The 26,568-nt window shown below is 47.4% G+C and overlaps 3 protein-coding genes across 4 annotated transcripts in view; 2 read left to right on the top strand and 1 right to left on the bottom strand.

The window, feature by feature from the left end:
• The first annotated feature begins 675 nt into the window (after positions 1-675).
• Positions 676-9,996, top strand: pals2b (protein associated with LIN7 2, MAGUK p55 family member b). 2 transcript variants are annotated; one of them, XM_068746972.1, is made up of 12 exons: positions 676-703; positions 5,269-5,385; positions 5,487-5,641; positions 6,367-6,519; positions 6,714-6,941; positions 7,594-7,725; positions 7,797-7,893; positions 8,018-8,086; positions 8,165-8,326; positions 8,393-8,595; positions 8,661-8,789; positions 9,101-9,996. In XM_068746972.1, exons 1-12 carry the CDS (start codon positions 676-678, stop codon positions 9,275-9,277), a joined length of 1,650 nt encoding a protein of 549 aa, XP_068603073.1. In that variant the 3' UTR covers positions 9,278-9,996. The 2 variants fall into 2 exon arrangements, with proteins under 2 accessions (XP_068603073.1, XP_068603072.1); XM_068746971.1 differs by lacking the exon at positions 676-703 and adding an exon at positions 3,476-3,615 and having other exon boundaries at positions 5,269-5,369; positions 5,489-5,641.
• Positions 9,997-17,146: 7,150 nt separating this feature from the next.
• Positions 17,147-23,676, bottom strand: ago2 (argonaute RISC catalytic component 2). Its single transcript, XM_068747437.1, has 20 exons — positions 23,658-23,676; positions 22,672-22,719; positions 21,846-22,026; positions 21,634-21,754; positions 21,344-21,525; positions 21,015-21,151; positions 20,785-20,919; positions 20,309-20,396; positions 20,082-20,229; positions 19,846-19,965; positions 19,579-19,701; positions 19,353-19,486; positions 19,047-19,231; positions 18,697-18,856; positions 18,467-18,557; positions 18,177-18,371; positions 17,931-18,065; positions 17,725-17,826; positions 17,349-17,548; positions 17,147-17,255 (listed from the first exon to the last, which is right to left on the bottom strand). Exons 1-20 carry the CDS (start codon positions 23,674-23,676, stop codon positions 17,147-17,149), a joined length of 2,613 nt encoding a protein of 870 aa, XP_068603538.1.
• A 1,954-nt stretch (positions 23,677-25,630) lies between these two features.
• Positions 25,631-26,568, top strand: part of dlx5a (distal-less homeobox 5a) — a 1,371-nt gene continuing 433 nt past the window's right edge. Inside the window, exons 1-2 of the mRNA XM_068747289.1 lie at positions 25,631-25,988; positions 26,321-26,505. Coding sequence (XP_068603390.1) covers positions 25,631-25,988; positions 26,321-26,505 — 543 coding nt within the window. The remainder of the gene's footprint in view (positions 25,989-26,320; positions 26,506-26,568) is intronic.

Below are 26,568 nucleotides of genomic sequence, written 5' to 3'. Positions count from 1 at the left end.
TTCAGCGAATATAAAACACGATGGAATCCTGTAAAATATCAAAGTGCTGAACTCGATTAGAGTTTATTTTATTTTATTTATTTTATTTTATTTTATTTTATTTTATTTTATTTTATTTTAATTATTTTTTTAACTCTCAATATATAGAATATTTTATTATATGACGCATATTAAAACTCTATTTATGTCAATGACAGAGAGTTAAAAAATATAATACTATAAGCTAAAATGTATTCATGTGGCGGGGGCGGTACCTCTGCTGCCATTGGTCGGTGTGGCGTGACGTCTAAAGGAAAGGCGGGGCGTACGTGTATGATTGACGTCGTGCTCCCTGGTAAGTCTGCTGCGGGACCAGGACGGACAGTTGAGCAGGGGGGGGGGGTGTGAGGGGGGCGCTTGAGTGTCCAACCGGGACGATCCGCGGACGACCGCGAACTCACGCGCACGATTCACGGTAAGGTCGCGGCTCGTGACGAGATTTGCGACGTGATCTTGGGCTCGTTCGTTCATTCAAACGGGGAGACAAAGACTCCGCCGCGTGTGATGTGCGGCGGAGAGGTTTACGGGGGGGGGGGGGGGGTCTTGTGTGTGTGTGTGTGTGTGCGCGCGTGGGGGGGGGGTCTCTTTGGCTATTCCCGATCCGGGGAGGATATCGCGCACGCTCCAATGGCTCGGATGAGTAACACAAAAAATGGCCGCACGTGTTGCCAAATCTGCGTAAATATCCAGTAATCTGGTCTCTCTGGGGCACGGATCTGGCGCACGGTGCAAGCGCACGGGATGTGGGCCGTGCGTCATGGCTTGTGGCGTCGATGCGCGTCTGGGAAGACCGGGAGGAGGTCGGAACGTCCTGGAACTGTTATATCTGTCAGGGGAGGGGGGGGGGGCACGGAGAACGTGCTTTAATACCGAAAGTCACGCCGGAAGAAGATTTTCTCTTTGTAAACTTCGAACAAAGATTTGAATGAAGACGTGAATCGTTGCGCAGCTTTTGGCACATGCTGTCCGACCCGGGGGGGGGGCAGCCGGTGTGGGGGGGGGGTATTGATTTTTAATCCGCACGCACGCTAACGCGCCGTCAGATCCACTTTATAACCACTTTCACGTCATGCAGCGACCTCCTCAATCAGCAGGACTTCTAAACTCTTTAAACTCGTGCACGTCGCGGGGGGGGGGGCAGTGCGCACACAATACGCAACATCCTTGGGGATCCTTCCTGGGAGGGGCTGTAAAAAGGGCATCTTTTGGATCTTGTTGCGTCTGAAGTAGAACTTGTGAGGCTTCCGTTCTCCCTTTCAGGCCTGTTTATACGCGCCATAATTAGATTTCACGAATCTAATAGGAATTTCACGAATCTAATAGGAGAAAATGGCTAAAATGGGGACGAGGACGAGCCGAAAACCGTTTCAGCGCATGAGAGTAAAGCTCAGGGGTCTCCGGGAGGACCTTTATTACCCGCTGGAGCTGGAACATGCAACGAAGGGAGGGAAACCACCGATGCGGGATCGTCACATCTTCAGGAAACACACCTTTAATGTTAGTTTTATTAATAAATCTGGGGGGGGGGGGGGGACGACTCTCCTTTTTGGTGGAACTTTTGATGACTCTGATGGATGGAATATAACCAGAAGAGCAAGAACTACCCTCGCGTGATGTCATCCTGCTGTAGACAGAGGAAAACGAGTATTTCACGGTAAACAAGTCCGTCCGATGCCTGAGAATATACGAGAGTCAGCGGCGAGTCATTCAGACGCTTTGACTCCTTCATCGTTCACAAGCGGCGAAAGGGGGGGGGGGGGGGATGAAGAACTGAGGGATGGAGGAAGGGACACACACACGCACGCACGCACACACACACACACACACACGCTGAGCCCTTCATAATCCTTCCTCCATGAGCTTGTCCATCATTTATTTTTCTCGGGCAACCAGGGGGGCATTCAGAGGGCTTTTGTTGACCCCCCCACCCCCCCCCCCGACGTGTAACTGGGTTCGTCTCAGAGGAAGTACCGGAGTATGTAAGAAGAGACCGATTTAGAGTTCTATGAACGCTTTAGACGCAATGTGAATGGAGATTCCTGGAATCCATCGTTGGACGATCTCCCCGGACATCCGAGCCATCCTTCCTTTCCCCAGGCAAAGGATAAGAGGCAAGGGGGGGGGGGGGGGGGGGGGGCTGAGCTAAGTGAAGGAGTGATGACCCGTTGTCCCGTGGGTGATGTCCAGCCATCGGTTATTTGCAATCGCTTCATTTCATTGTCTTTGCTAGCTTGCCTTTGTTTCTAACGGTCCAGGGCAGCATGAGCGGCTTCATGCCCCCCCCCCCCGGTCCTGGTCGATAGATGGGACTTTAAGCATCTCATAGAGCGATGGCGGCTGATGATGGCGGCGTCAAACAGAAGCGCTCGCAATCCGCATCGTGGGCCCGAGTACGGAATGAAGCGCATGTGATGGTGATGATGCAAGCAGGACGCGGGGAATGGACCACGTCTCACTCACTGTCCTCTGTCCTCTGTCCTCTGTCCTCAGGTCTCCACGGTCGACCGATGAGCAGCCGCTAGCGACTGGGGCCGGGCCACGCCGACTGGAACAGGTAGAACCCACGCTTCCTCAGATGGCCCGAATCGTTCCGAGACACTCCAGACTTTTGGGGAAATGTTTTTGTCGGCTGAGTGTGGGGGGTGGGGGGGACTCCGGAAACGTAACGTTATGTTATTTTGTCATTATTGCTAGATATTTAAACATTTAAACAGTCTTATTTGTCGTTCCTATGAAAGGAAGCGAGTTCAACACCGCTGTGGAAGTGTTCAGGAAGCAGAGGGGAGGGAGAGAGAGAGAGAATCTGTAATCCCGTGCTTTCGTGGCCGGATTAAAATCTAACGTCCCGGGTCGGGGGAGGGGCTGGACTGTGTGCAAGGCGAGGCGGCGCAGATTAAACCCTTCAGCTCTGCCCTTTGTGCATCGATGTGACTTGCTGATGCTGAAGGAATGGAATCTGTTTTAGTTTTAGATGAAGTTCCGCCCGTCGCCTGCGTTTTCTCTGCATCCGGAATGTTCGGCTGATTTAAAGTGGGTTGCTAATTTTTTTTTTTTAGCCGTGCAGGGAGGGAACTGATGGGCGTAGAGCTCATGTCCACATCTGTGCGCCATCGTTTTCGACCTCCGTCTCTTTCATGCCTGTCCCTCTGACCTGATCTTCACATCAACCTCTTCCTCTTAAATTCCTCCCCCCCTCATCTTTCCTTCTCTTCTCCGTTGCTTTCCCCACTCATCTCTTAAACCCCCCCCCCCGGTTTTAATCCACATCCATTGTCCACTCCCTTTGTGTCTCCCGTCCTCGTTTCTCCCTCTGACCTCTGTCTTTGCGGGAGTTTAGCAGTGCCGTCCGAGCTGATTGGAGGACGTTTGCGGGGACAGCCGGTGGCTTTCCTGAGTCTTTAGCTTGAGAGTGCTCGTGGTGGCAGGGAGGAGGAAGGAGGGCTTGAGCAATGGTCACGGCTCTGGAGGACGTCTGTCCCAATGGCGTGCAGGAGGAGGAGATGGCGCCCGCGGGACAGCCTGGAGCGGAGGGTCTCCCGGCCGAGCCGTCCAACCAGGAGCCAGGCACTTCAGGAGGTGAGGAAAAGATGAGGAGGCTGTGAGATGTCCAGGAGGCGATTTCGTTTTATCCCTCAGATATTTTTATTTGACTGTCCGTCCGCCTGAAATCATCTTTTTCTGGATCCAATCTCAAAACTGTTTAGAGCAGTTTCCCTAAACTTTACACCCATAACAACCGTCATAACAACCGTCATAACAGCCGTAATAACAGCCGTAATAACAACCGTCATAACAGCCGTCATAACGACCGTCATAACAACCACCACCATAACGACCGTCATAACAACCACCACCATAACGACCGTCATAACAACCATCATAATAACAACCGTAATAACAGCCGTAGTAACAACCGTAATAACAACAACCGTCATAACAACCATCATAACAACAACCGTCATAACCACCGTCATAACAACCGTCAACCGTTTGTCCTCATGGCACTTGTTTCGCATTCGGATATAGAGCTACAGATACGGGACTTCTTTAGCGGGGGGATCTCGGCGTCGCTTTTCACCGTGCGAGACGCTGGTAGTCGTGCGTGCAGCGCCGTCGGTTAGACAGGAGCCGCAGGGGGAGGAGTTTAAAGCAGGTAAGCAACACAGTTCATTATAGGCCGTTCCTCACGTATAGGCGTGAGGAACGAGGGAGGGGTCGGACGTCACTGGAGAGGGTGCAAGGGAGAGCAAACAACTCGCAGGGCCGAGGATGAATTGGCACAACGTGCTGAACGAGGGGGGGGGGGGGGGGGCAAAGGTCAGCCCAGAGCTGCAGCAGGATGCGTGCAGACTCTGTACTTTCTGTGGTCGGACTCTAGAAGTGACGTTGTGATGCGAGTTTAACTACAATTACTGCTCTGCTGCGAGACTGCGTTCGCCCCCGGGTGGTTGGGAAACCTTCTGTTTGCTCGCCACACGAATATTCTGTCCCACTTTAAGCCTCCTTCTTTTCTTTAAACCTCCCGTTTCATTATTCGTTCAACACGATGACGGATTCTCCTGTGTTGCTGCTGCTGCCTGGAGAGGACTTTCCGCGTGTTTGTTTTTGTACACGACGCCGTCGAGCTGTAGTTTAACCGTTTGTGCTCCAAACCGGAAAAGGTGAAGTAAAAATACAATTCAGAAATATATATATATATACATATTTTATATATATCCAAACCTCACAAAAAAAAACTAATTTGAATCAAACATGTGAATGTTGAATTATAACTTTATAAATCAGCCTTCGCTGTTTGTGTTTTTTTTTTTTTTTTCCGTCATGTCGATGACCGAAACTGCAAACATTGGCTTATCTTTCTGAGCTGATTGCCGTTTTTTTTTAAAACGCCCGTCGTCATAGATACCGGCGGTATTTCATGATTCGTGTTTTGCACGGCTGCCGATGACTTCAATGCTGCGCGTTACCAAAATAAGAAATGACAGAAATGAGGGAGGCTTGACTTTACGGCAGACGTGCGTCGAGGTCGAGGATGATGACAGGCTGCCGGGGCAAAATGCTGAGGAATCGTGGCGTCAACACACACCCACACACACGCACACACACGCACACGCTCCCAGGGCTTTAGTGGTTTTAAATGGGCTTACAGTGGCTATGAGACCCTGGCGTTAGGACTCTACCTGCGTCTCCTTGACGTCCTCCTTTCTCTCTTATATTCTTCCTTCCCAGCCGTGCAGCAGGCGTTGGACAACGTGGCCGAGCTTCCCACCCCCGCCGGGGCCAAAGACATCGACTTGCTGTTCCTGCGCGGCATCATGGAAAGTCCCGTTGTACGTCGACTCGCACCGACGTCCTCGCTTTCCACGCCCTTTTTCCATCTTGAAATCCGGGCGCGCTCGAGAACCAAAGCACAACCGCCATCGCTGAGCGCCTCTCTCCCCTGCTTTAGGCTCACGAACAGCTGGAGGAGGTGAAGCTGGAGGCGGTGCAGGACAACAACGTGGAGCTGGTGACCGAGATCCTGGGCGACATCGGCAATCTGAACGTTAAGGACGACAGCACGGCCGAACTGTCCCGGATACTCCAGGAGCCGCATTTCCAGGTGAGACGACGGTGTCTTCTCACACGCCGACTCGGACAGGATTCATCTCGCTACTGATAGATTGATTATTGATTCGGTTTCTATCTACACGCATTATTATTGTATTAAATCACAAATAAGTGCAATCACAGTGTGGATTAGAGGCATCTAATGGGGTTCAGGCGTCAGTCGAACTTCACCTCTCATCCGTCACCCTGGATGGACCAATGGGAGTCAGCCCAGCGGAGCCTCTGCACCAATCAGAGGCCGCCTGGCCTGTGCTTTAAGCTGAAGGATAACACCCTTCTGACCTACTGAGAGAGAGAGAGAGAGAGAGAGAGAGATGGGGATGGAGGGAATAACATTAGAGCAGGGAAGAAGGGGTCGTGAAATGGATTTAAAGATGTTTTTACAGTTTTCCGACGGCTGAAAAGAAAAAGGGGCGTGGCCAGAAACTCAGATGAACGAAAGAAGATCTAAAGCCTGCAAACAATACCGGACAGGAACGGATCAGATTTAGATGATAATCCATGATTTGAGCCATTAGATAATTTACTTTTTTATTTCTGTTAATCCTTCAGTCAGGACTTTTATAGCTTGCTGTTCGTTGGTTGCTGTCGTTTCAATAATTCATACGTTCGTTCCTAATGCTAAATGCAAAAATGAAAGTCGGCAAACTGACGTTCGTCACCTCTCTCTCTCTCTCGCTTCGTCTTCGTCTTCGTCTTCGTCTTCGTCTTCGCCAGTCTCTTTTGGAGGCACATGACATGGTGGCGTCGAAGTGCTACGAGGTCCCGCCCCCGACTGAAACGGGAAACGATGCCGCGGTGAACAACGCTCTGATGCAGGCGGACGCTGTGCGCATGATCGGCATCCGGAAGAAAGCCGGAGAGCCGTTGGTGAGCAGAGCAAGACTAGTCTGAAGTGCGTGCATGTGCGTGTGCGTGTGCGTGTGTGTGTGTGTGTGTGTGTGTTCCTGACTGCATTATTAAGTGAATCATTAGAAGTCAGGACGGTATAATTGTGGGCAAAGACGAGCAGCAGAGGCTTAGGCATCACCCCCCTCTCTCTCTCTCTCTCTCCTTCCCCCCAGGGCGTGACATTCCGCGTGGAGAAGGACGACCTCGTCATCGCCAGGATCCTCCACGGCGGCATGATTGACAGGCAGGGTCTTCTCCACGTGGGCGACATCATAAAGGAAGTGAACGGGAAGGACGTCGGCAACAATCCCACCGAGCTGCAGGAGATGCTCAAGGCCTGCAGCGGTGGGATCACGCTGAAGATCCTCCCGAGTTACCGAGACGCTCCCGCACCTCCGCAGGTAAACACACGCACACACACACACACACACACTCACACACACAGGCGACATCAAACACACAGAGGAGATGAGCGTTAGCTACACAAACGCAGGAATGAGTGGCAGATGTTTCCTGCAGTCCCTCTGAGCCCTATTAATAACACGCCATGTATTATCTGGGTCACACACACACACACACACACCCTTCTCGTAATCTCATGCTCCATGGAATGCACGTTCATTTCCTGCATCTTTAGATTGTAATTTTTTTTGGGCACGATTCTTGTGCAGCTTTAAAAACAAATAAAGATATTAATATTATTATGCTTCCTGAACAAAAGGTGCAAATTTAATTATTTGCGCGACAAGCTGAGTCACGAAGCCGAAGTCACTTCCTGCTCCGCTGGCAGTGAAGTCACTTCCTGCTCCGCTGGCAGTGAGCGTAGAATATTTTACTGCCTCGTCTTTTCGCTTTCCGTGTTTAATGTGTTACGCCGCCGAGAGTGAGAGCTGTGAACAGCTGTGCGAGCCGCAGGTGCTGGCGTGCGACTCATCACGCCTCATCATCATCATCATCATCATCATCAACACACATTCACTGAGACGAACTTTCACCCCACTCACAAACCCACGAATGTGTGTGAATGAATTATTTTTTTTGCGCTCGCAACAGGTGTACGTGCGTCCGTACTTTGACTACAGCCCCGCCCACGACAACCTGATCCCCTGCAGAGAGGCGGGCATGGCCTTCGAGAAAGGCGACATCCTCCAGATCGTGAACAGGGAGGATCCAAACTGGTGGCAGGTCAGAGTTAGTTGGCGTTCCCCTTTTTGAGTTTAAAAGACTTGACTTAACTGATCTGCGATCTGTGGCAGGCGTGCCACGTGGTCGGCGGCGCTACGGGGCTGATACCGAGTCAGTTCTTGGAGGAGAAGAGGAAAGCCTTCGTCCCGAGAGAGCTCGACGGATCGGGTACGTTGGGATTTACGCCAGCCTCGTGTCTGCGGGTTTGGCTTTCCATCCGTGTCCGCCCTCTCCTGGCCACAAGCTGTAATAGCAACAACAACAACGAGAAACACGTCGGCTTCTGTCGCAGGGATCCTTTGTGGGACCATCGCTGGCAAGAAGAAGAAGAAGATGATGTACCTGACAGCCAAGAACGCAGGTCAGAGGAATTAAAACGTATAAAAAATGCTCCCCCCCCCCCCCTCATGGGGTAATAATCATACCTTATTCTAAACAGAGTTTGACAGACATGAACTTCAGATCTACGAGGAAGTGGCAAAGGTGCCGCCCTTCCAGAGGAAGACGCTGGTTCTGATTGGCGCTCAGGGCGTGGGCCGGCGCAGCCTGAAGAACAGGCTGATGGTGCTTCATCCCACGCGCTTCGGCACCACCATACCATGTACGGCGCTGCACTGTCTCGAAACGAAGGCGCGAAGCAAACGAGTAACTGAGGGTTCTCCTTAAGACACGTCGCGGCGGCCGCGGGACGAGGAGCTGAACGCCAACTCGTACCACTTCACCTCCAGGACGGAGATGGAGGCGGACGTGAAGGCCGGCCGGTTCCTGGAGCACGGCGAGTACGACGGAAACCTCTACGGCACCAAGATCGAGTCCATCCACGAGGTGGTGTCCACGGGACGCAGCTGCATCCTGGACGTCAACCCGCAGGTGAGAGGAGACGAACGCTTTTCGGCGCGGCGGCGCGTGAAGTCGCCTCTGCTCTGTCTCCTCAGGCTCTGAAAGTGCTGAAGACCGCAGAGTTCATGCCTTACGTGGTTTTCATCGCCGCGCCAGATTTCGACACGCTTAAGGCCATGCACAAAGCCGTGGTGGACGCCGGCATCACCACCAAGCAACTCACGGTGAGCAATCGTGCACACGCACAGCAGCCCCCCGTGTCATCGGCGCGATGGAGGGGCCGAGACATTTCCAAACGCGATATGTTTGGAAATGTAGACTGAACGGCGAATCCAAAGAGGGACTGAGGTCTCTATTTCTGGGGCATCCCTTCCTATCGTCAGCCTGATTTTACAACATACAGGAAAGGGCAACAGCGCCCTCTTCGGGCTGGAGGTAGAGCGGCATTCAGATATCAATGGCGTTATCGTATCGGGGTGGGAAGAGAGGGTATCTGTGTAAGTCCACGACCCACCTGCCCTTTGTTTCCCGGCAGGACGTGGACCTGAGGAAGACCGTGGACGAGAGCGCCCGGATCCAGAGGGCGTACAGCCACTACTTCGACCTGATCATCGCCAACGACAACCTGGACAAGGCCTTCGAGACGTTACAGGCCTCCGTGGACAAACTGTGCAGCGAGCCCCAGTGGGTCCCGGTGAACTGGGTCTACTGAGGACGAGCGTGTGTGTGTGTGTGTGTGTGTGGCCTGAGATGTGAGGAGACGAGGGCAGAAACATTAAATAATAATAATAAAAACATCGAATTCCTCGGTCTCCTCTCGGGCTCACGCACCATGCAACTCTTTTTTTTCTACTCAAAGGGAAAGAGTGCTTATTTATTTTATAACTTTTTATGAAAGATCTTTCTATCCGATGTGAAATTCCAGAGCGAATGAAAGAGAAAGGTGGGCGTGTCCACGCGTGGAAGCGCGTCCTCGCTTTAATTTATTGTCGTACTTACGCGTCTTTACTTCGTAGTCGTTTCCCTTTGATCTCTGCCGGTCTCTCTTGGTGGACGGTCAGATGTCCACGCCCACCCGAAGCTCCATAATGAACACAAGGAAGCTGATCACAACTTCTCTCTTCTTCTGGACGAACCTGCGTAGCCGTTTTAATTTCACATCCACGCGACTCGATTTCGAATGTTCTCTTCCAAACCCCAAACACTAATTCATTTTTGGCTTCTTCTAAGTTTTTCTCCAGTGACGTGTTTTTTTGTGCTTTGTTTTTAATGATCTCCATTTTCCGTCTGAAGTTCAACCATCGATGTTTGTCTCTGTCACACACGAGCCCAACTTGAATGTTTTATATGTGACCGCCGCACAAACCCATTCTCTCTCCTCAACCTTCAGTGTCGCCGTTTGCCAAAGCCCTGATCATACTTTAAATAAAATCTGAAATTTCTAAATATGCGTCTGATTGTATTTAAATCTGTATTTAATTCTGATACATGTTCAAAAGACACATTATTTTTAAATTGACTTTATAAAGAGAAATAATAGGGAGCTGGTGATTTTAGTTAACATTTCAGACAGATGAGGGCGGAGCCTCCACATCCAAACCACAAGTCCAAAGTCCCCCCCCCCCCCCCCAAAAAAAAAAGAAGACATCAGGATTTGTTTTGTTTTCTTACATTTTTATTAACGCAACTTACAGTCAAGCCATAGAGTGAACTATATTACCGGTAAGTGATAAGCATTCACATTATGTCCTAACAGGGTTTTACAGCATATCTTTGTGTTCTGTAAAGCATAACGTGTTAACAAAATAAGGAAATGTAAAATAGAAATCAAAGCTTACACCTTATACAATAACGAAAAACGAGGAGCTTATAGCAGTGGAGGTGAACAAATTAAAATCAGCGACATAAAGACCCTCGCCGGAACGGGAATGACAGCATATTCAGTTTTGGCATGTCATGGTTTAAATAAGGGAGGGGAGAGAGAGAGAGAGAGAGACATCTGAGCTCACAATGACACACATGAAGGGAGGTTTGAATACACGTGGCTGTGCGGGGCTGCCTTTGTCAAGAGACTTTGGTCACTTTGCTTCTCCATCATGGCTTACAATGGAAAAAAACAAAAACAACAACGCACAATGTACAAAATAAAGATGGCCAGTGAGGGGAAAAGACAGCGGAGTGTCCTGGAATCTGCTCTACTAGCGAACGAACATACAAGATGATTGTCTGTCTTCCTTAAAACGACGGAGAAATATATAAAAAGAAGAAGTATTCTTCTCCAGGACAGCCCCCCCACACATTCATAGGAGGTAGATAACATGGCAACGACACGGCAGACTCGTAACACACACACACACACACGTCTGCCAGGAAATGGAGCGCTCTGCTATGTCTGAAATTGTAGTGCATAATTTGTTGAACTTTTAAGGCCAAATAGGGGCCAAATAGGAAACCTTACGTGTAAATCTAAGGCTATTTTTTTTAAGACAAAGGTGCAGGGCAGGGCAGGGCGGGGCGGGGCGGGGCAGGGGGGACGTCGACGCAGTGAGCAGATGCAGCCCTTTTTCACGATACCTGAGTCAGTGTTCTACCACAGAACCTCGCAGGATGGTTGGTGCACGTCAACTCTTCAGCTACACACAATATATATTTGGCTACACAGACAGAATATGCCCAAAAAGAAGAAACAGAAAACAGATGAGAGCAACAGCAACAACGAGGTGGCTACAGGTGAGAAATTCTCCGGTGACATTTGTGTAGAAATTGCATAAATGACAAATTTTTTGGCCGCAGGTTGTGACGTACTCGTTTTTTTTATTAATGACAGAACTCGATCGGATTGACTATTTGGGGGGGGGGCACAGCCTTCAGTGACATTCAAACCTCCGGAAAGGGGGGGGGGGGGGGTGGTATGTTATTTTATTGGACAATATGAAGTACACTACAGAAAAAAAGTCAATGCAGCATATATCAGGCTTATGAGGTACTCCATGAAAATATACAGATATATATCACCTTTTAGGAAACCTCCTCAAAGTCATATTATTCCTTAAGATTCCTATTGATAGCATAAAATACCTCGTCAGTTATTTTTGCCCAAACTCAAGAGGGCCTTTTTCTTTTTTTTTCTAGACTGCTTTGAAAGTGCAAAAACACAAATACTGATCGTTCTATGCAGCATTTACACACAAGGTTGCATGAGAATTCAAAATCTATTTTTATTTTTTTTATGTGGCGTGGCAGATTTCATCAAAACCTTTACGTTTGAAATGACTCACAAACCCGACGATGGGGGGGGGCAGAAGGAGAGGAGACGGATCCAACAAAAGGCACACAGAACCCGACTTTATACGCACCGCTTTTCACGAACTGCCATTAAATGTCACGCAACCTCGTACGTACCTTTTGACGACGTTTACGATTGCTCTGTTTTCGCTGTGAAATTTGCTCAAATGCGTGAATTCCCTTTGTAAATGTAAAACCACATTTCATATTCACTCGTCCAAAATGGCGTCGAGTCCAGATAATGGACATAAACGGAGACAGGGACAGACAGAAATGACAGAAATCACAGCCGTCCCACAGCCCACTCCACGCCATTATTGCTGTACATACATATTCCCAAAAAACATTCCTCAATATTACCAACATCCGGGAATATTAACTCGCTGTCACGGCGAATTACAATCACTGAGCGACGGCAAGTCGGTCGACGTATTATCTGGTCGTGATTAAAGTTTTTCACCTTTAGAAAAAAAAAAAAACAACGATTCCAAATGAGAAAGATTTGGTCCCCTAGAATATGACAACGGCCACGCATGATTACGCTTTAATAACAAACACAAAAACCAGTGCCTTCAACATGATGATATTGGCTTGTATTGGTTTGGTCAGAATTTAATATTTCATTACCATTATTATAAATCAGGGCTAACAGTAGTTAGCACCCGGCACTGCGCTGAGGTAGGTTTTTATTTTTTTTTGTCCCCCCCCCAAGTCGGTAAATAAAAAGTCAAAGACTAGAAATGCTTGGAAAATTCACGAGTGGATGTAGATCAAGGGGAAGCTGTCGATTTGTTCCGGTGAAACTTCACCCTGGATGTCCGCTGAAGCCATCCGACTGCCTCGCATTCGATAAACGACGGGTTTTAAACCAGTAAAAACAAAAAGCGTAGCTTCTCCTCCAGCGCGGCTTTGTGCTAACGAGTTTCTGAGCCGAGCTTGGGGAGGATTTTACAAGACAACTCAGGAATATCATACAGAGGGCTTGAAGCAGAAGCCAAAAGGAATCGACCGGACAACAATCACACACACACACACACACACACACACACACACCTGTTACCCATCATACTCACACAAGCATGAGGCCAGAACGGATGACTTACTCCTTTCCACCAGTGTGAAATGTTTGTCTCCTAAACGTACAATAGCTGGAATATCTTGGGAGAGATATTAGAACGAAAAGCTGCAAACCTCCCGTCAAACTGAGCAAAAAACAAAACATCAGCTGCGATATAGCAAAGATCTAAATCGATAAAATATCCAAGAAAACATAATACTTTTTAAAATCATCGCAGTCTATAAATAGGAGAACATGAAAGCAAAAGCGGCTGTACACGCGAGTATACGTGTACTGGATAGATGAGCCTATATACAAGAGTACAAAACACGCAGGCGTTGCGTACATTCAGCGTTATCGTTTGGAGCTAGGAAAATAGATTCTACTCTACAAGAGGTTTCTTTATATCAGCGAGATTCTCTACAAGAGATGGGCGAGAGGTTAGAGAGGAAGGACACTGATGTACAGAGGATAAACATCTGGAATTAACTGATTTATAAATTCATTATTGGGCTTCGTTTGAATTCAGATCCATTCCAAAGCAAAAAAAAAAACTAACTCTAAATCTCAGCCTCTTTTCACCCTACATTTATTTACACATGTACTTGGGACATAAAATAGACTCCTGATATGCCAACCAGCCATTTCTAGAAGTCTTAAAAAAACACAGAAGAAAAAACCCAAAAAGCACCCACACCGAGCCGAAATATCTACAAGAAAGGGATCCCGAGGGTCGGTTTTAAAAACCTAACAGCACCGTGACACCCGTAACGCGGCGCCGCATTCATCCAGGCTGGTGAAGTCATTCGTTTGTCCCACACACACACACACACACACACGCACACACACTCTTCTCAGCTGGTTTTAATCGGGCAGATTTAACACAAACGCCTCCACTGAATCTTGATATGTATAGTATATCTTGCTGCTTCGGACACACGAGGGGAATCTTACTTCTTAAAGATGCAGTCCTAAACAGGGACGCGACCCTGTCACCCCCCCCCCCCCACACACACACATACACACACACGCCTCTCCAACAACCATAGCTAAATCAGCTCTTTAAAGAAAGCCGGATTCGTTTGCCGTAGCACCCCCCCCCCCCCCCAGCTACAAGTTTAGCTCACTGTCACTTAAAGGCATGAGGCTATTTCTGAGACGACACGCTGTATTGCTGGTTGGTGAGGCAGAATCCTTCCTGATCAGCTGGGATGACTATTATTATTTTTATTTTTATTTTGGGGGGGGGCGCACTTATATCAACTACTCTTTTGCAAAAAAAAATCTGACACCCCGATAGCGTTTATGTTCCAACAGCTACAAACTCCATCCTTGTTTAGTGGAAAAACAACACCGGCTAAATGTTTTTGCTGCAGCTCCAGGAAAACAAATGCCTTTGTGTTGTTTTTAAGGTGCTGGTAAAAAAGGTCATGTAAAGGTCATGTAAAACACACACACACACAGAAAAAAGCACCAACAGAAAGCACAAACCCACCTCCCGAAAAGACAACTTGATGACAGATCAATCGCATCGCTGGATTACAAACACCCGTATCCTCTCTGAATCCTTTTTCATCTCCAAGCATCTTTAGCGATCTGATCTGAACAATCAATTTCTCCAAATCGAGGATGTCCCATCGCACTCCCCCCCCCCCCCTCCAGGCGTGGAGAACGTCTGCCGTTTCATCGGTGCATAGAGTAAAAGGAAAGAACGAAGGGAAAGCCGTTTGGACAAGACGAAGCACACTTCAAGAATTTGGTCGTACAGCTCAAAATCACACACAAAAAAAAACAAAACCCCCACAAGACATTCTTATCCGTTTGAGTAAAACTAAAAACCCGCACAACTACGTGAACTGAGAAAGCGCATTCACCATCATGCAAACGGAGCGTTTAGAACCTCTGCTGCCAACGCCAGACTCGAAGAATGCCAGTTAGATGGATAGGGAGGGGTAATTAGACAGAAATGGCCAGCAGTGTGATGTTACCATAACTCTTTAACAGGTAACAAGAGGTAGAACACGCGGCCATTTCCATACAATTACACCGGCGGCACGCAACACGCATCTATAGAAGTCATTCCAACGCGCCGCTAACAAAAAAGTGCATCCAAATTTACATCTTGTGAGACCAGCACCGATAACAATATTGACATCATAACAGTAAATATCAAGTACACGTTTTTTTTTTTTTTAGAATGCCCCATGAACACAGTCAGTCGGATTTTTAGTTGCTTTACAGGAAGTGAGGAGGAAAAAAAAAAAGGGGGGGGGGTAATATAGAGCGGTCGCCTAAAAGATCCTCGAGATGATGAAGCGTCTTTTTTAAACATGCGTGTAAATAAAGCCTTTGTTGACGGGTCCAGTGAGGAATCGAGGTGCTTTACGGTGAAATCTTCCAGCACCTAGAATCAAGATGAGCCGCTTTGTGCTTCTATGTCTGTTGCGCATTAATCGTGTAAAAGTTCGTAATCTTGTTTGGCTAAGAAAGGTTGTGTGTTAAAAAGCATTCGCCCAATATTTTTCAGGCTTGAAATTCTACATTACACATAAATACTTCATCCCCTTTTAAAAAAAAAAAAAAAAGGCATGAAGATGCTAGTAAGCACAAGGAAACACAACTAAATGCAAACATGCTTAAAAAGAAAAAAAGCCCTAACCCTGATTTAACTACCTCTAGAACTGACCCAAATTCATGCTAGATACCCCTCGGCTAAATCTCTTGGTTAAACTGATGCATAGTTTAGAGACGATGAGAACCTCCGCCAGATTAACGAAGACGTAATCTGAGGTGGGACGTTAGGAAATGTCTGGAATTATTAGCAAGACTTAAAAGGCAAGAGAATATTTGCATTTATAATCTTTACACAAACCGACAGTGCTAATTTTAGACTATATGGGCCAGTCATTGATAAAAAAAAAAAAAAACTCCACAATGGCTTCAGCGGCCGACGCTGAAAGCTTATTCAAAATAGACCTTATTACCAAACATGACTACATAGTAGAAAGACTCACATGAAGTCATTTGCATAAAGCTTTTGTGCGACGACGGATCATTTTTCTGGGGAATTTTGATCGGTCTAAAAAAAGTTGCAGCTTTCACTCCCCGCTCTGACAGAAAAAAAAAAAAAAAACACTATCCTGCTGCTATATTACGTCAAAGATAGGAGTCGGGGTTACTCTGTATGAAGGGAGAGAGAAAATAAGTATCAGGAATACCTAAAAGATGAGTCTGCTACATGCATATTCATGAGAAATTCATCAAAATTAGATTTGAAATAAACGTGAAAAATTCATCAACTTCTCCTCTATGTTCATTTCTACATCAACACGGCTCAGACTACATTAGAAAGGTGTCCTCGTTGGGAACCTGTCCCAAATACACTACTAGCCGGGATTGGGAATTAGGTAACTGGCGCAAGACCAACAAGAGAGGCAGGAAGGGACATAAATGCTGTTGTTGTTGTTGTTGTTGTTTAGCAAACACTAGAAGCCCTAATCTAAATAAACTAAGTGTCGGTCCAAGAGATAGCATTCTCATGCAAAGAATCCTTAAGTATGTCGTTTACAGATTTGGCATAAAAAAATGGTCATCAGTGTCAATCGAGGGACAAATACTGGAAACCCAGCAGACGCGGGTCGAATAAGTTCATAGTTTTCCACGTTAATTGCAAAAGAAAGGTGACCCTAAATGGCACATTTCATCACATAGTGCCCTATGTGAAAAATCACATGCTACCCGGAATATATTAAGTACTTTTGTCCCGATTAAAGTACCCCATTCTGGTCAGTGCACTTTGCTTAGATTGGCTGATAAATAACCTTTCGGCTTAACAGAAAGCAAACGGGGGGGGGGGGGGGGGATCCCGTTCGCTTCGTAAAAATTTGGTCCTTCTCCATTCAAGCACCGAGACCCAAAACAGAGAGAGAAGGAGAGTGAACATCTCAAATATAAATCACTCTGTCAGTAAAGATGGTAAAAGCACACATGGGGGAGGGGGGGGGGGGGGCAAGCTCAAAATTCATTTGCTTCTTACAGTCTAACAGCTGGTTTGGGTTGGGTTGGGGGCTAAGTACAATTGTAGACGTGTGGTAAGTAACAGTTCTGCTTGTAAAGGAGATCACAATGTGAAACCACTGTGACGCCATCTACAGCTGACAGTGAGACTGCGGCGGGTAGTGCATTCATCAGTGGGGCCTCACCCCCCCCCCACCCCCTCACACCTGGGGTTGTGTGCTCTCAGGCAAAGTACATGGTGCGCAGGGTATCCTGGTGGATCTGAACGGCCTTAGCCAGAGCCTGCTGGTCGCGCCCGTTGCTCTGGCCCGATGTATGACTGCCCTCGGCACTGGGGGGGGGCAACACGACAGACGGTTAATTTTAGATTCAAGCTGTTTCAATAAGCGTGACAGCAAACGGGGAGCCCCCGCCCCCGCCTCACCTGTCATGCTCTTTGTCCACCAAGTGATAACGAGCTCGGAAAGCCACCAAGTGGGCGTAGTAGGCCGGCGCCGGGATGGACACGGAGCGGGTGCAGCGCACGTAGGTGTGGCACAGCTGGTAGGTGAGCACCTGGAGTTCGTCTGACGTGAAGTGGTTGTCGTCCCACAGCACGTGGTAGTGAGACGGCCTGCTGGTACCCTGCGAGCAGCGATAGCGACAAATGCTGCCGTTCAGAGCGGAAACATCGGACTTTTTTTTTTTTATTCCTGTTACTTGGCCCAGTTTCTTCTGCCGATTCCCTCGATGCTCAAAATCCATCAAACAAATACCGGTGGATTAATCTCACACGAATTGCAGCCGGAGTCGCCTCTTACCTGAATGCCAGCGTGGCTGCAAAGGTAGAAGTCAAACTCGGACGGGTGAGTGATTTTGGTATCCACGGTGGTGCCTGCGGGAATGTTGCCGCTCTTCCCAACCTGTAAAGCACAAGGGGGTTCCGCGTGAAGCGATTTTTTCCCCAGAGTTAAAAAGCCTTCCTCACTTCGTAAAACAAGCTAAATTTCTGCGGACGAACACGGACCCTCTCGTTTCTGTCCGTGCAGAACAGCCTCGTGTGGTGCCTCTTCTGCACCACCACGAAGGTGATCCCCGGCTGGTAGTCCTTCTCCAGCTTGATGCAGGCCTCTCGGATGGCGAGCAGCTCGTGCTGAAGGACCTGCGTGCGATCCGAGTCAGAACATGAACAGACTTCACTGGTGAAATGTTGGCACAATAAAAAAAAAAACAACAAAAAAAAAAGACCATCACCCACATATAGATGCATCACCTGATTGAACTGGCCCTCAGAGATGCCGTCCCGGTAGTAGATGATTCTGGTGGGCTTGAAGCGGGTGGACTTGTAGAACTGGATGAGCAGCTCCCTCACCATGGTGGCCAGGTCCTGGATGATGTCCTGGCGGTGCTGCTGCACCCGGACCGTGGCGCAGTATCTGCTGGGATGGGCGTCCATACTCCCGACGACCTTTTGAACGGAATGACCAAATTATAACGGCGCAGAGGGGAGGGACGGTGAAATTCTGTCACCCTCATTCAGACGCAGAGGCGGTTCCTGCTTACAGCAGCGATGGAAGGCTTTTTCCCATCTCCTGCCGGAGGATGAGTCACGTCTGCACCGAGGAAGATCACTGGCTGCTGGAACACCAGCGGCCTGGTGTGGGGGGGGGAGGGGGTCGACACGGAAACACAAATCAGCACCGCAAACGTTACGCGAGGCGGGCGCCGCGTCTCAAAGGTCGTGCACAACGATAGAGCCGAGAGCGGGTAACCCCCCCCCCCCCCTCACTGACCTGCCCTGGGGGAGCAGGATGTTGTTGACGCCGCCCAGCTTGACGTTGATCTTCAGGCAGAGGTTGGACAGAGTCTGGGGCGTCGTCTTTTGGACATTCTTCACTTGCACACACTGCGTGGCCATGCCGAGCACCGTGTCGCCGACCCGCTTCACCTCGGCTACGGCAGGAAGGAAGCAGCAAAATAATTAGACGCCACCGGGCCCGGAACATTCCGAGTCCCTCCGCCGGTGCGGCGCAGTTTAATTTGATCGTTATCTATGAAACTAGATGGGATTACTGATTACTGGTTTTAAAGACGGAGCGAGTTGGGACTGACATCTGTCTCATTTAGATCGACCCCCCCTCACCGTAGACGGGCGTCTTCCCGGGTAGGATGACGACCACCAGCTGGAGACCCTGGTAGGTGTACTTGAGGTGCCGGAACATGGGCTCCACGCTGTCTGCTCCTTGGGCATATTTGCAGAAGCACGGCTGGCCCTGGATGGGCATCCCCGCGTCCCGGGAGATTTTCCTCAACTGATCCGTGAAGGCTCTGAGACGAGAGGAGGAATGCATTTATCGTTCAGCAGATAAACAATGGCAATAATGAAAAGAGAAACCAGCGTCACGCTACAAAAAAACACAGATAACACAAGCGAGAAGACGGCACGCACTTCAGCAGGAGCTCCGTGCACTGCCTCTGCGGCGCGAAGCAGGCGATGGCCCACACTTTGATCTCAATGCCGGTGTGGAACTGCTTGTTCCTCATGTCCCAAACCCCCTGGATGGGTGTGGCTATTGCTTTGTTCTGCAAATTGTAAAAGGAGAGCAGCCGGATTAATGCCAGTCAAAAAACTCGACCGCATCGGAAGGGCGCGAGCTCGTTCGGCAGAGCATTACCCTGCCTCCGTAGAGGATGGACGGCGCCTGGAGGACACGCCCATTCACCTCCGTCATCTCGTCCCTCACCATCACGCCAAATTCCCGCACGTAAGGATCCGTGTTGAAGTTGGCACTTCTCATCTGAGAAAAGGAAAACGACACAGCAGCTGGAATAAATGCGAACGTCTCAACCTGCCTTCAGTGTTGGGGGATCACAACCACCGTTCCCCAGCGCCGCCGGAGAGCTCGTCATGTCTGCGTTTACAGAAGCTCACAGCGACTAACCAGTTTGCTGATCTCATCCTGACGGTCTGGCGCCGACCGCGCTGTGGCACGGATCATAGTGGAGGTCTGATTGTCCGTCAGCTTTTTGATGCAGCGCTGTCCGGCCACGATGTTACACACCTGTAGCGGACACGCAGCAGACAAACATGTTTCAGGGGGGGGGGGGGAAATCAGCCTGGGAAAATAAAACAAGGGAAAAAAAAAAAACACACACACACAACACTGGTGACGGTTACCTCTAGAGGTAGGTAGGTGTGCTTCTGCTCCTGTCCCACCTGTAGACACGGGAGGTGGGGGTATCGCAGGATGAGCTTGTACTTGTCTTTGAAGTACTGTGCTACCGTGCATTCAATCGTTTGGCCGTTCTCCTGCTGCAAGGGGAACCTGAGGGAAGCACACACGAAAGGGAAAAGTCGTCATCAGGCCATTCGGCAGCAAAGAGGAGACAGGAGAGCGTCCTCACGTTTGGTGGCTAGCTGGTCTTCTGGTCACGTTGCACACTCGGTACTTCCTCTTCATCTGCCCACAGTGGGTGATCTCCACCTTCAAACCTGCATGGAGGAGTTGGCGTAAAATGTGACTTCGAATTTACAAAACAAAAATTCACCAGCAATGGAGAGAGGACATTTTTAGTGGGTTTGCCATATGCCAAAACGCAATGCTACCGAAATAGCCTCGGTGCAAATAAGGTTCAATGTAAAAAAGAAAATACCTCAAAACCAAAACATTAGATAATGACCACGGGGATGTGGGTAATGAGAACATAAATGGTGATAAGCGATTATGTTGATCTGCCGTTACATTGCTGATAAGGATGGTATTAAAAGCAACATCAGATAAGAGCAGATTACTTCACTTTACACTCAATTTCTCGAAAGTGCTGCGTCATGCAAACTAAAACTTCACCGTCACTAAATGAGCTCCTGGAAATGTACGTACCTTTAATTTCCTTTGTGAATTTTACTCTTTGCGAGTCTGTTAAGGGCTTCTGTTGTTCCTCAATGCTTTTAAAATCCAGGACCTCGCACATGAACTCAATAACAGGCTGGGCTTTGTAGAAGGCAGTGGCCGAAACTGGAGAATATTAAAAAAAACAAAAAAAAAAACAAGAAGAGATTCACAAAATAAACTTATTTATACAATTTGAGCGCAATTGACAAGTAATTTACCGTCGATGTTGAGCATCATTTTCCAAAGGGAAGGCCTGACGGACTGGTGGAAGCCAAACCACACTTCTCTACCGCCACCGAGGGGGTTCGAGCATCCCTCAGAAGGAGTGAAAAAAGAGCGGCCCACCGGCGTGTACCTGTCACAGAGGAAAGCTGCTCATGAAACCCGACAGACGTACCGGAAAACAGACGCCATTAAACAAACCGCTGAAAAAGGCTGCTCGTACCGATACCGACACGTTTCGTTACGCCTCTAACGGCCGACTCACGACACGAGGATGAAGCGCGAGTCGTTCTGCCTGACAGGACGCCCGCAGAGAACTACGCACCTCATGGAGGGCAAATGTCTCATGACCACATCCAGGGCCTGGACCGTCTCGAAGGGGACGCTGGGCAGCCGTCCCGACAGCGCCTCGTGCAGCGCTTGCAGGCTGACGCAGGACACCCACTTGATCGATACTTTGAAGCTGCGGTCTTTGCCCTCGCCGGGAATGGTCACTTCTAGTTCCACCTGTGTGGATCACCGAAGAATGGAAGAGAAATATTTACCGTCTACGCAATTCCCACCGGTCGTAGCAGAGATCTCACGGTATCGGGATAATGTGGAAAAAGTACGCACCTTGTCTCGGCCAATGGGCAGGGGCATGGCCGTGTAGAGGTTCTTCCTGCCGTCATACACCGGCTTCCGATCGCCAAAGATTTGCGTTTTAAAGTGCTGGACCATGTGCTCCACAATTTCTCTGAGAACAAATGAAAAGACGTCACTACAACACCGAGAGCCCACCGACCACATGCTCGGCGCTTTCTGCAGACGCGTGCACGCGCACGTACCGGTTAACCCTCCGGGGGCATTTTTCAGGCTTGATGTCAATGTCATAATGGTAGATCTCCAGTTTGGGGATTTCCATCTCAAAGAAGTTGGCCTGGAGCTTGATTGTCCTGCCCATGGTGCCGAAGTCCGGCCGCGACGGTGGCTTAAACACGTACTCTGGCACCGGGGAAGATGGGGGCTCTAAAACAGGCAGGCGAAAGAAGGCATGTTTGTTAAAAGGCTGAGCGTAGCTCGGTAGACAAATATTTTGTTGTTGAGACGGTGCCCAAACAAAACCCATAAAAAAAAAAATGCAATAATGATAAAATATTTCCCCTCACGCCGGTCTGAAATAATATCCGTCAAAGCCGATGCGGCGCTTCTCACACACGCTTGGGAGGTGGCTAGTATCAGCGAGTAAAACCCAAACTGTTTGCCACAGATAAGCCAAATGTACAACAACGCAATAGATGTTGCAATTTAAAAAAGGCCCCATTTTGTTCACTGTATCATCCTGGCGTGATATTAAAGACAGGCAAGACACACCAGTACCTTTTCATAGTGTCCCGCTCTGCTCATTGAGAAAGAATAACACCCTTAAAACCTAGTAATATGGGGTGGGATGGGTAATATTAATATACATAACTCAAAGTGTGAATACCCATTCAGAGGAAGTTTATTCAGTAGAATCCCATCTGTGTTTATTGTCAATAAAACTTCATTATTCAATGAAAAGTAAAAAAAAAAAAAAAAGCTCTTCAGATGAGGACATACTGTGATGTTTGGACACTGGACAAAGGTTGGGACAAGTCTAAGGCTTTAAAGACCAAATAAGGGGACATTTACCAGAGCTCCCAGACCCAGAGGATCGTGGTCCCTCAGTCATCTCGGCAGCTACAGAGGACAGAAATGAAATGTTAGTAATGCTCAATTTGAACTTGATAGAAAACAAATATGCAGTGAAATCCCTCAAGCTTGGCCATACATCTAATCGGCTTGTTAAAATGGCTCACTTCTTTAGGTAGAAAAACAGCTGCACTTGCACAACTCTCCATTGCAAACACCCATTTCAGTACGTTTCGCTCTCTTATCGCATTCACAACGCCATCCAGAATCAGGGACAGCTTTTACAACTCTTATCGACACGCAAACAGAAAGAATCGGGCAAGGTGGCGATCTAAACTAAGGCAGCAGCAGCCCGTTTGCTACACCAATCCATCGCCCCAACCCAAAACGATCATTTAAACAAAAAACTGCAGCTCCTTAGCTCGAGTTAAATGTTGGTCTAAAAAAACGACTTGTTTAATATTTACAATGTTGGCGGGCAGGTTTGTCGCATCGTGGACAAAAGCAATGCAACATACTTGAGTGCAGACCCTTGCACGGCGATACACGCTTAGCTTATCGTGGCTAAGATCGGTTATGAGATTAAACACCACGGCCGGGCCGCTAAGTAATGCTTTAGGTCTATTCTGTATTGTTGTTAGACAGCCAAAACTCGCTAAGATGTATGTATACGCTAAATCATCCAATCTTTGTGCAGTAAGGTTGGAACTACAAGTTCGATGGCGAGTTCCCGTCGAAGCTAACTTGGCTGATGCATCTTGTTGTTGTGCACTAGCTACGGCTAGGCTCGCCTCTGCTATTGCTCACGAAATGTCCACTTAAAATTGCAAAATTGTCGAATAAACGCGATGAAAGGTTGAAGAATAAACCAGTTAAAAATTATTTAGTCAGTGTTTCAACAACGTAGTAGAAAATGCTACAAGTACCGCATTCATTTTCGCTAGCCGCATCACTTAGCCGATGCTAATCCTAGCTACACCACTTACCTCCAGCAGAGGAATACATTTTGTCGACTTTTCACGCGTGTCGTGGACGTACAGACACACTCCACTTTACTGCGGTGAAATTATATCCAAACTCATACGTGGTCGAAAAATATTTATATCTAAAGGAGCAAAGGAGTAAATCCAGTTATGAAATTGAGATATTTAGTTGTCCGAGTAGTAAATATTTGGAGTGTCTCATCCTCGGCATAGCCCCATCCCCCCAACACACAAAACGGCAGACGACTGAGAGAAAATGAAGGCCAAGATGCTTCCCTCCCGTCAACTTCCGGTGTCGGCCATTTCCTGTTTAACAGAGCTATTGACTTATTGGACGTTAACGTTTGGTAACTTTATAAACATATAAACGTTTCCTTCATTCATAATTTACAGATTAGATATAACTTTACTTTGCTAAGAAGTATTAATTTACAGGCCGTTATTCCAATCTTGAGCTGAGGCGCAAACTCGTGCAATTAATTTTATGAAACCAGCGTTGGCATGAACGGGAGGGAACCTTCTCGATAATTGATTGAACTCTTTAGTGACGTCAGACGCACGTTGCGCGCTCTCTGCTTGACCCGAATTCAAATCGAGCAACTGAAGCTTGGGTAGTTTATTTTTTAAAAGAAAATACACAAATAAATAAAAGTAATGCGGGTGAGAACATATGCCAGCGATAGGAATATTAACTATAACGTTAGTTAATTTAAATCTGTCAAATTTCATGACATTATATGAAGAAATTAAAGTACGTTACAGTAAAAATAAAAGTGAAAATGACTTATTTAGCTAATTAGTTGATTTATTAATAGGATTAAATATGCGGTTATTTGATTTGAAGCAGTATAATTTTTTTATTTTGGACCGAGCATTTATATATTATATGGCCATATTCGGAAGGCTATGTTGTATTATCTTACATATGATGTGTCGAGATATTATATGCTTCTCGAAAAATTAATTTACTAATCTGATGAAAGCTGACAGTAGTAGTTTGGACAATTTATTTTTGATATTTTGCCCACTTTGTTGTCTCCATTGTTGTATTTTGACTGCAGTTCCCCAATATGACCACCGGTCGGCGCCCTTCACCATTCAATGTACGCAGACTGAGCGGCCGAGGGTTGATAAAGCTATCTCACCAGTGTGTTTTATAATTAAATAAAATTAATCTTCAATGAACCCAACGGATAAACAAATTTAATCTTTTTGCCATTATCTGACAGTCGAAGAGATTTTGTATCGTCCTGAAGAAAGGTCTCTGTCAAAGGGTATAACTAATCATTTTAAATCAATGTTTATGTTTTAGCTACATTAAATATACATTAAAATACATACACACATGTATTGAGTGCTCTCTGAAAAATACAACTATTTTAGAAATAGTCTATTATTCTATTTGATGTATAATTCTTTAACTTTGATTTTGTAATTATTTGTCTTTGTGTTAAGCGTAGCACAAAGTATCTGTTTGTGTTGAACATATACCCAAAATGCATGTCAACCTATAAGGACGTATAGGAATCGACCATTCTTTTAACATGGAGGCATTTCCTTCAAATACTTTTTGTCCTTATATTCGTCGACTGGCCACACGGACAACACGTATCTCTCATATTTATATATATAAAACACTACAATGCCGCCACATATAGGCCAGATGGTTTCCCCCTATAAGAAAGCTGGCTGGGTGAATTGGGTGTAGCTGTGTCTGAGTGCGCCTTGGCCAATGGAACCAGATCCTCCCTGCAGTGCGTAAGAGCGCGCTTTAGGATTTAACCAAGTCTTTGCTGCGGGGCTGGCTGTAGTCTTCACCAGAGCCCGACGGTCCGAGAGCCTTTCAACAATGCCAGTGTAGTTTTTCCTCGCCCGTTTTGGAGTCAGACTGCTTCGTTGTTGTTGTTTTTTTTTCCTTCTTCTTCTAATTAAATACATTCTATAAAACAAACCTCATACGCGCTTCTTCTCGAAGTATGACTGGAGTATTTGACCGGAGGATCTCGAGTGTGAAACCTGCAGATTTCCAGAGCTCTTTTCAACTCTCCGCCATGCACCATCCGTCTCAGGAGTCTCCGACTTTACCCGAGTCCTCCGCCACGGATTCTGGCTACTACAGTCCCGCCGCCGGAGTCACTCACGGTTACTGCTCCCCCAGCTCGACCCCGTACGTGAAGCCGCTGAATACCTACCAGTACCAGTACCCGGGCGTAAATGGATCCGCTGGAAATTACTCGACAAAATCCTACACTGACTACAGCGCGTACACGACGCCCTCGTATCACCAGTACGCGGGGACCTACAGCAGAGTGCAAGCCCAACCGAGCCCACAAGGTACATGCACGGAGTTTTCACAGATCAGTGGATGCCAAATAGATGTATTTTAATATATATATATTATTTAACTCGGTTTTTTTTACCGACTCTTCCGTTTGCAATAAGTCGTTGAATAAAGACGTTCATTTGAAGGAGAATAAAATTAATGGATTTGCATTATTTTGAAATAACATTTTGCTATTTTTTGCCTGAATCACTAGTTTATGCAATTAAATGTTTTTTTTTTTTTTCAATTGTAGGAACAAAACCTACGACTTATTAAAAAACAAAAGTCATTGTAGTTTCTAATTAGTATACACATGCCCATTTTTTATTTCCTTTTTTAACAGAAAAAGAAATTAGCGAGCCAGAGGTGAGGATGGTGAACGGCAAGCCGAAGAAAGTGAGGAAACCCCGGACTATCTACTCCAGCTTCCAGCTGGCCGCCCTGCAGAGGCGGTTCCAGAACACACAGTACCTGGCGCTGCCGGAAAGAGCCGAGCTGGCTGCCTCGCTGGGACTGACGCAAACACAGGTGAGAGCAAAAAAAACTCACATTCATCCCATTTTCGCTGTTTAATAAACGCGTAGTATTTAA

The sequence above is a fragment of the Brachionichthys hirsutus genome, chromosome 13 (genome assembly GCF_040956055.1).
Source record: "Brachionichthys hirsutus isolate HB-005 chromosome 13, CSIRO-AGI_Bhir_v1, whole genome shotgun sequence".
Classification (NCBI taxonomy): domain Eukaryota; kingdom Metazoa; phylum Chordata; class Actinopteri; order Lophiiformes; family Brachionichthyidae; genus Brachionichthys; species Brachionichthys hirsutus.
Note: the sequence above shows the minus strand (reverse complement) of the source record. Positions and strands in the feature narration are given on the sequence as shown.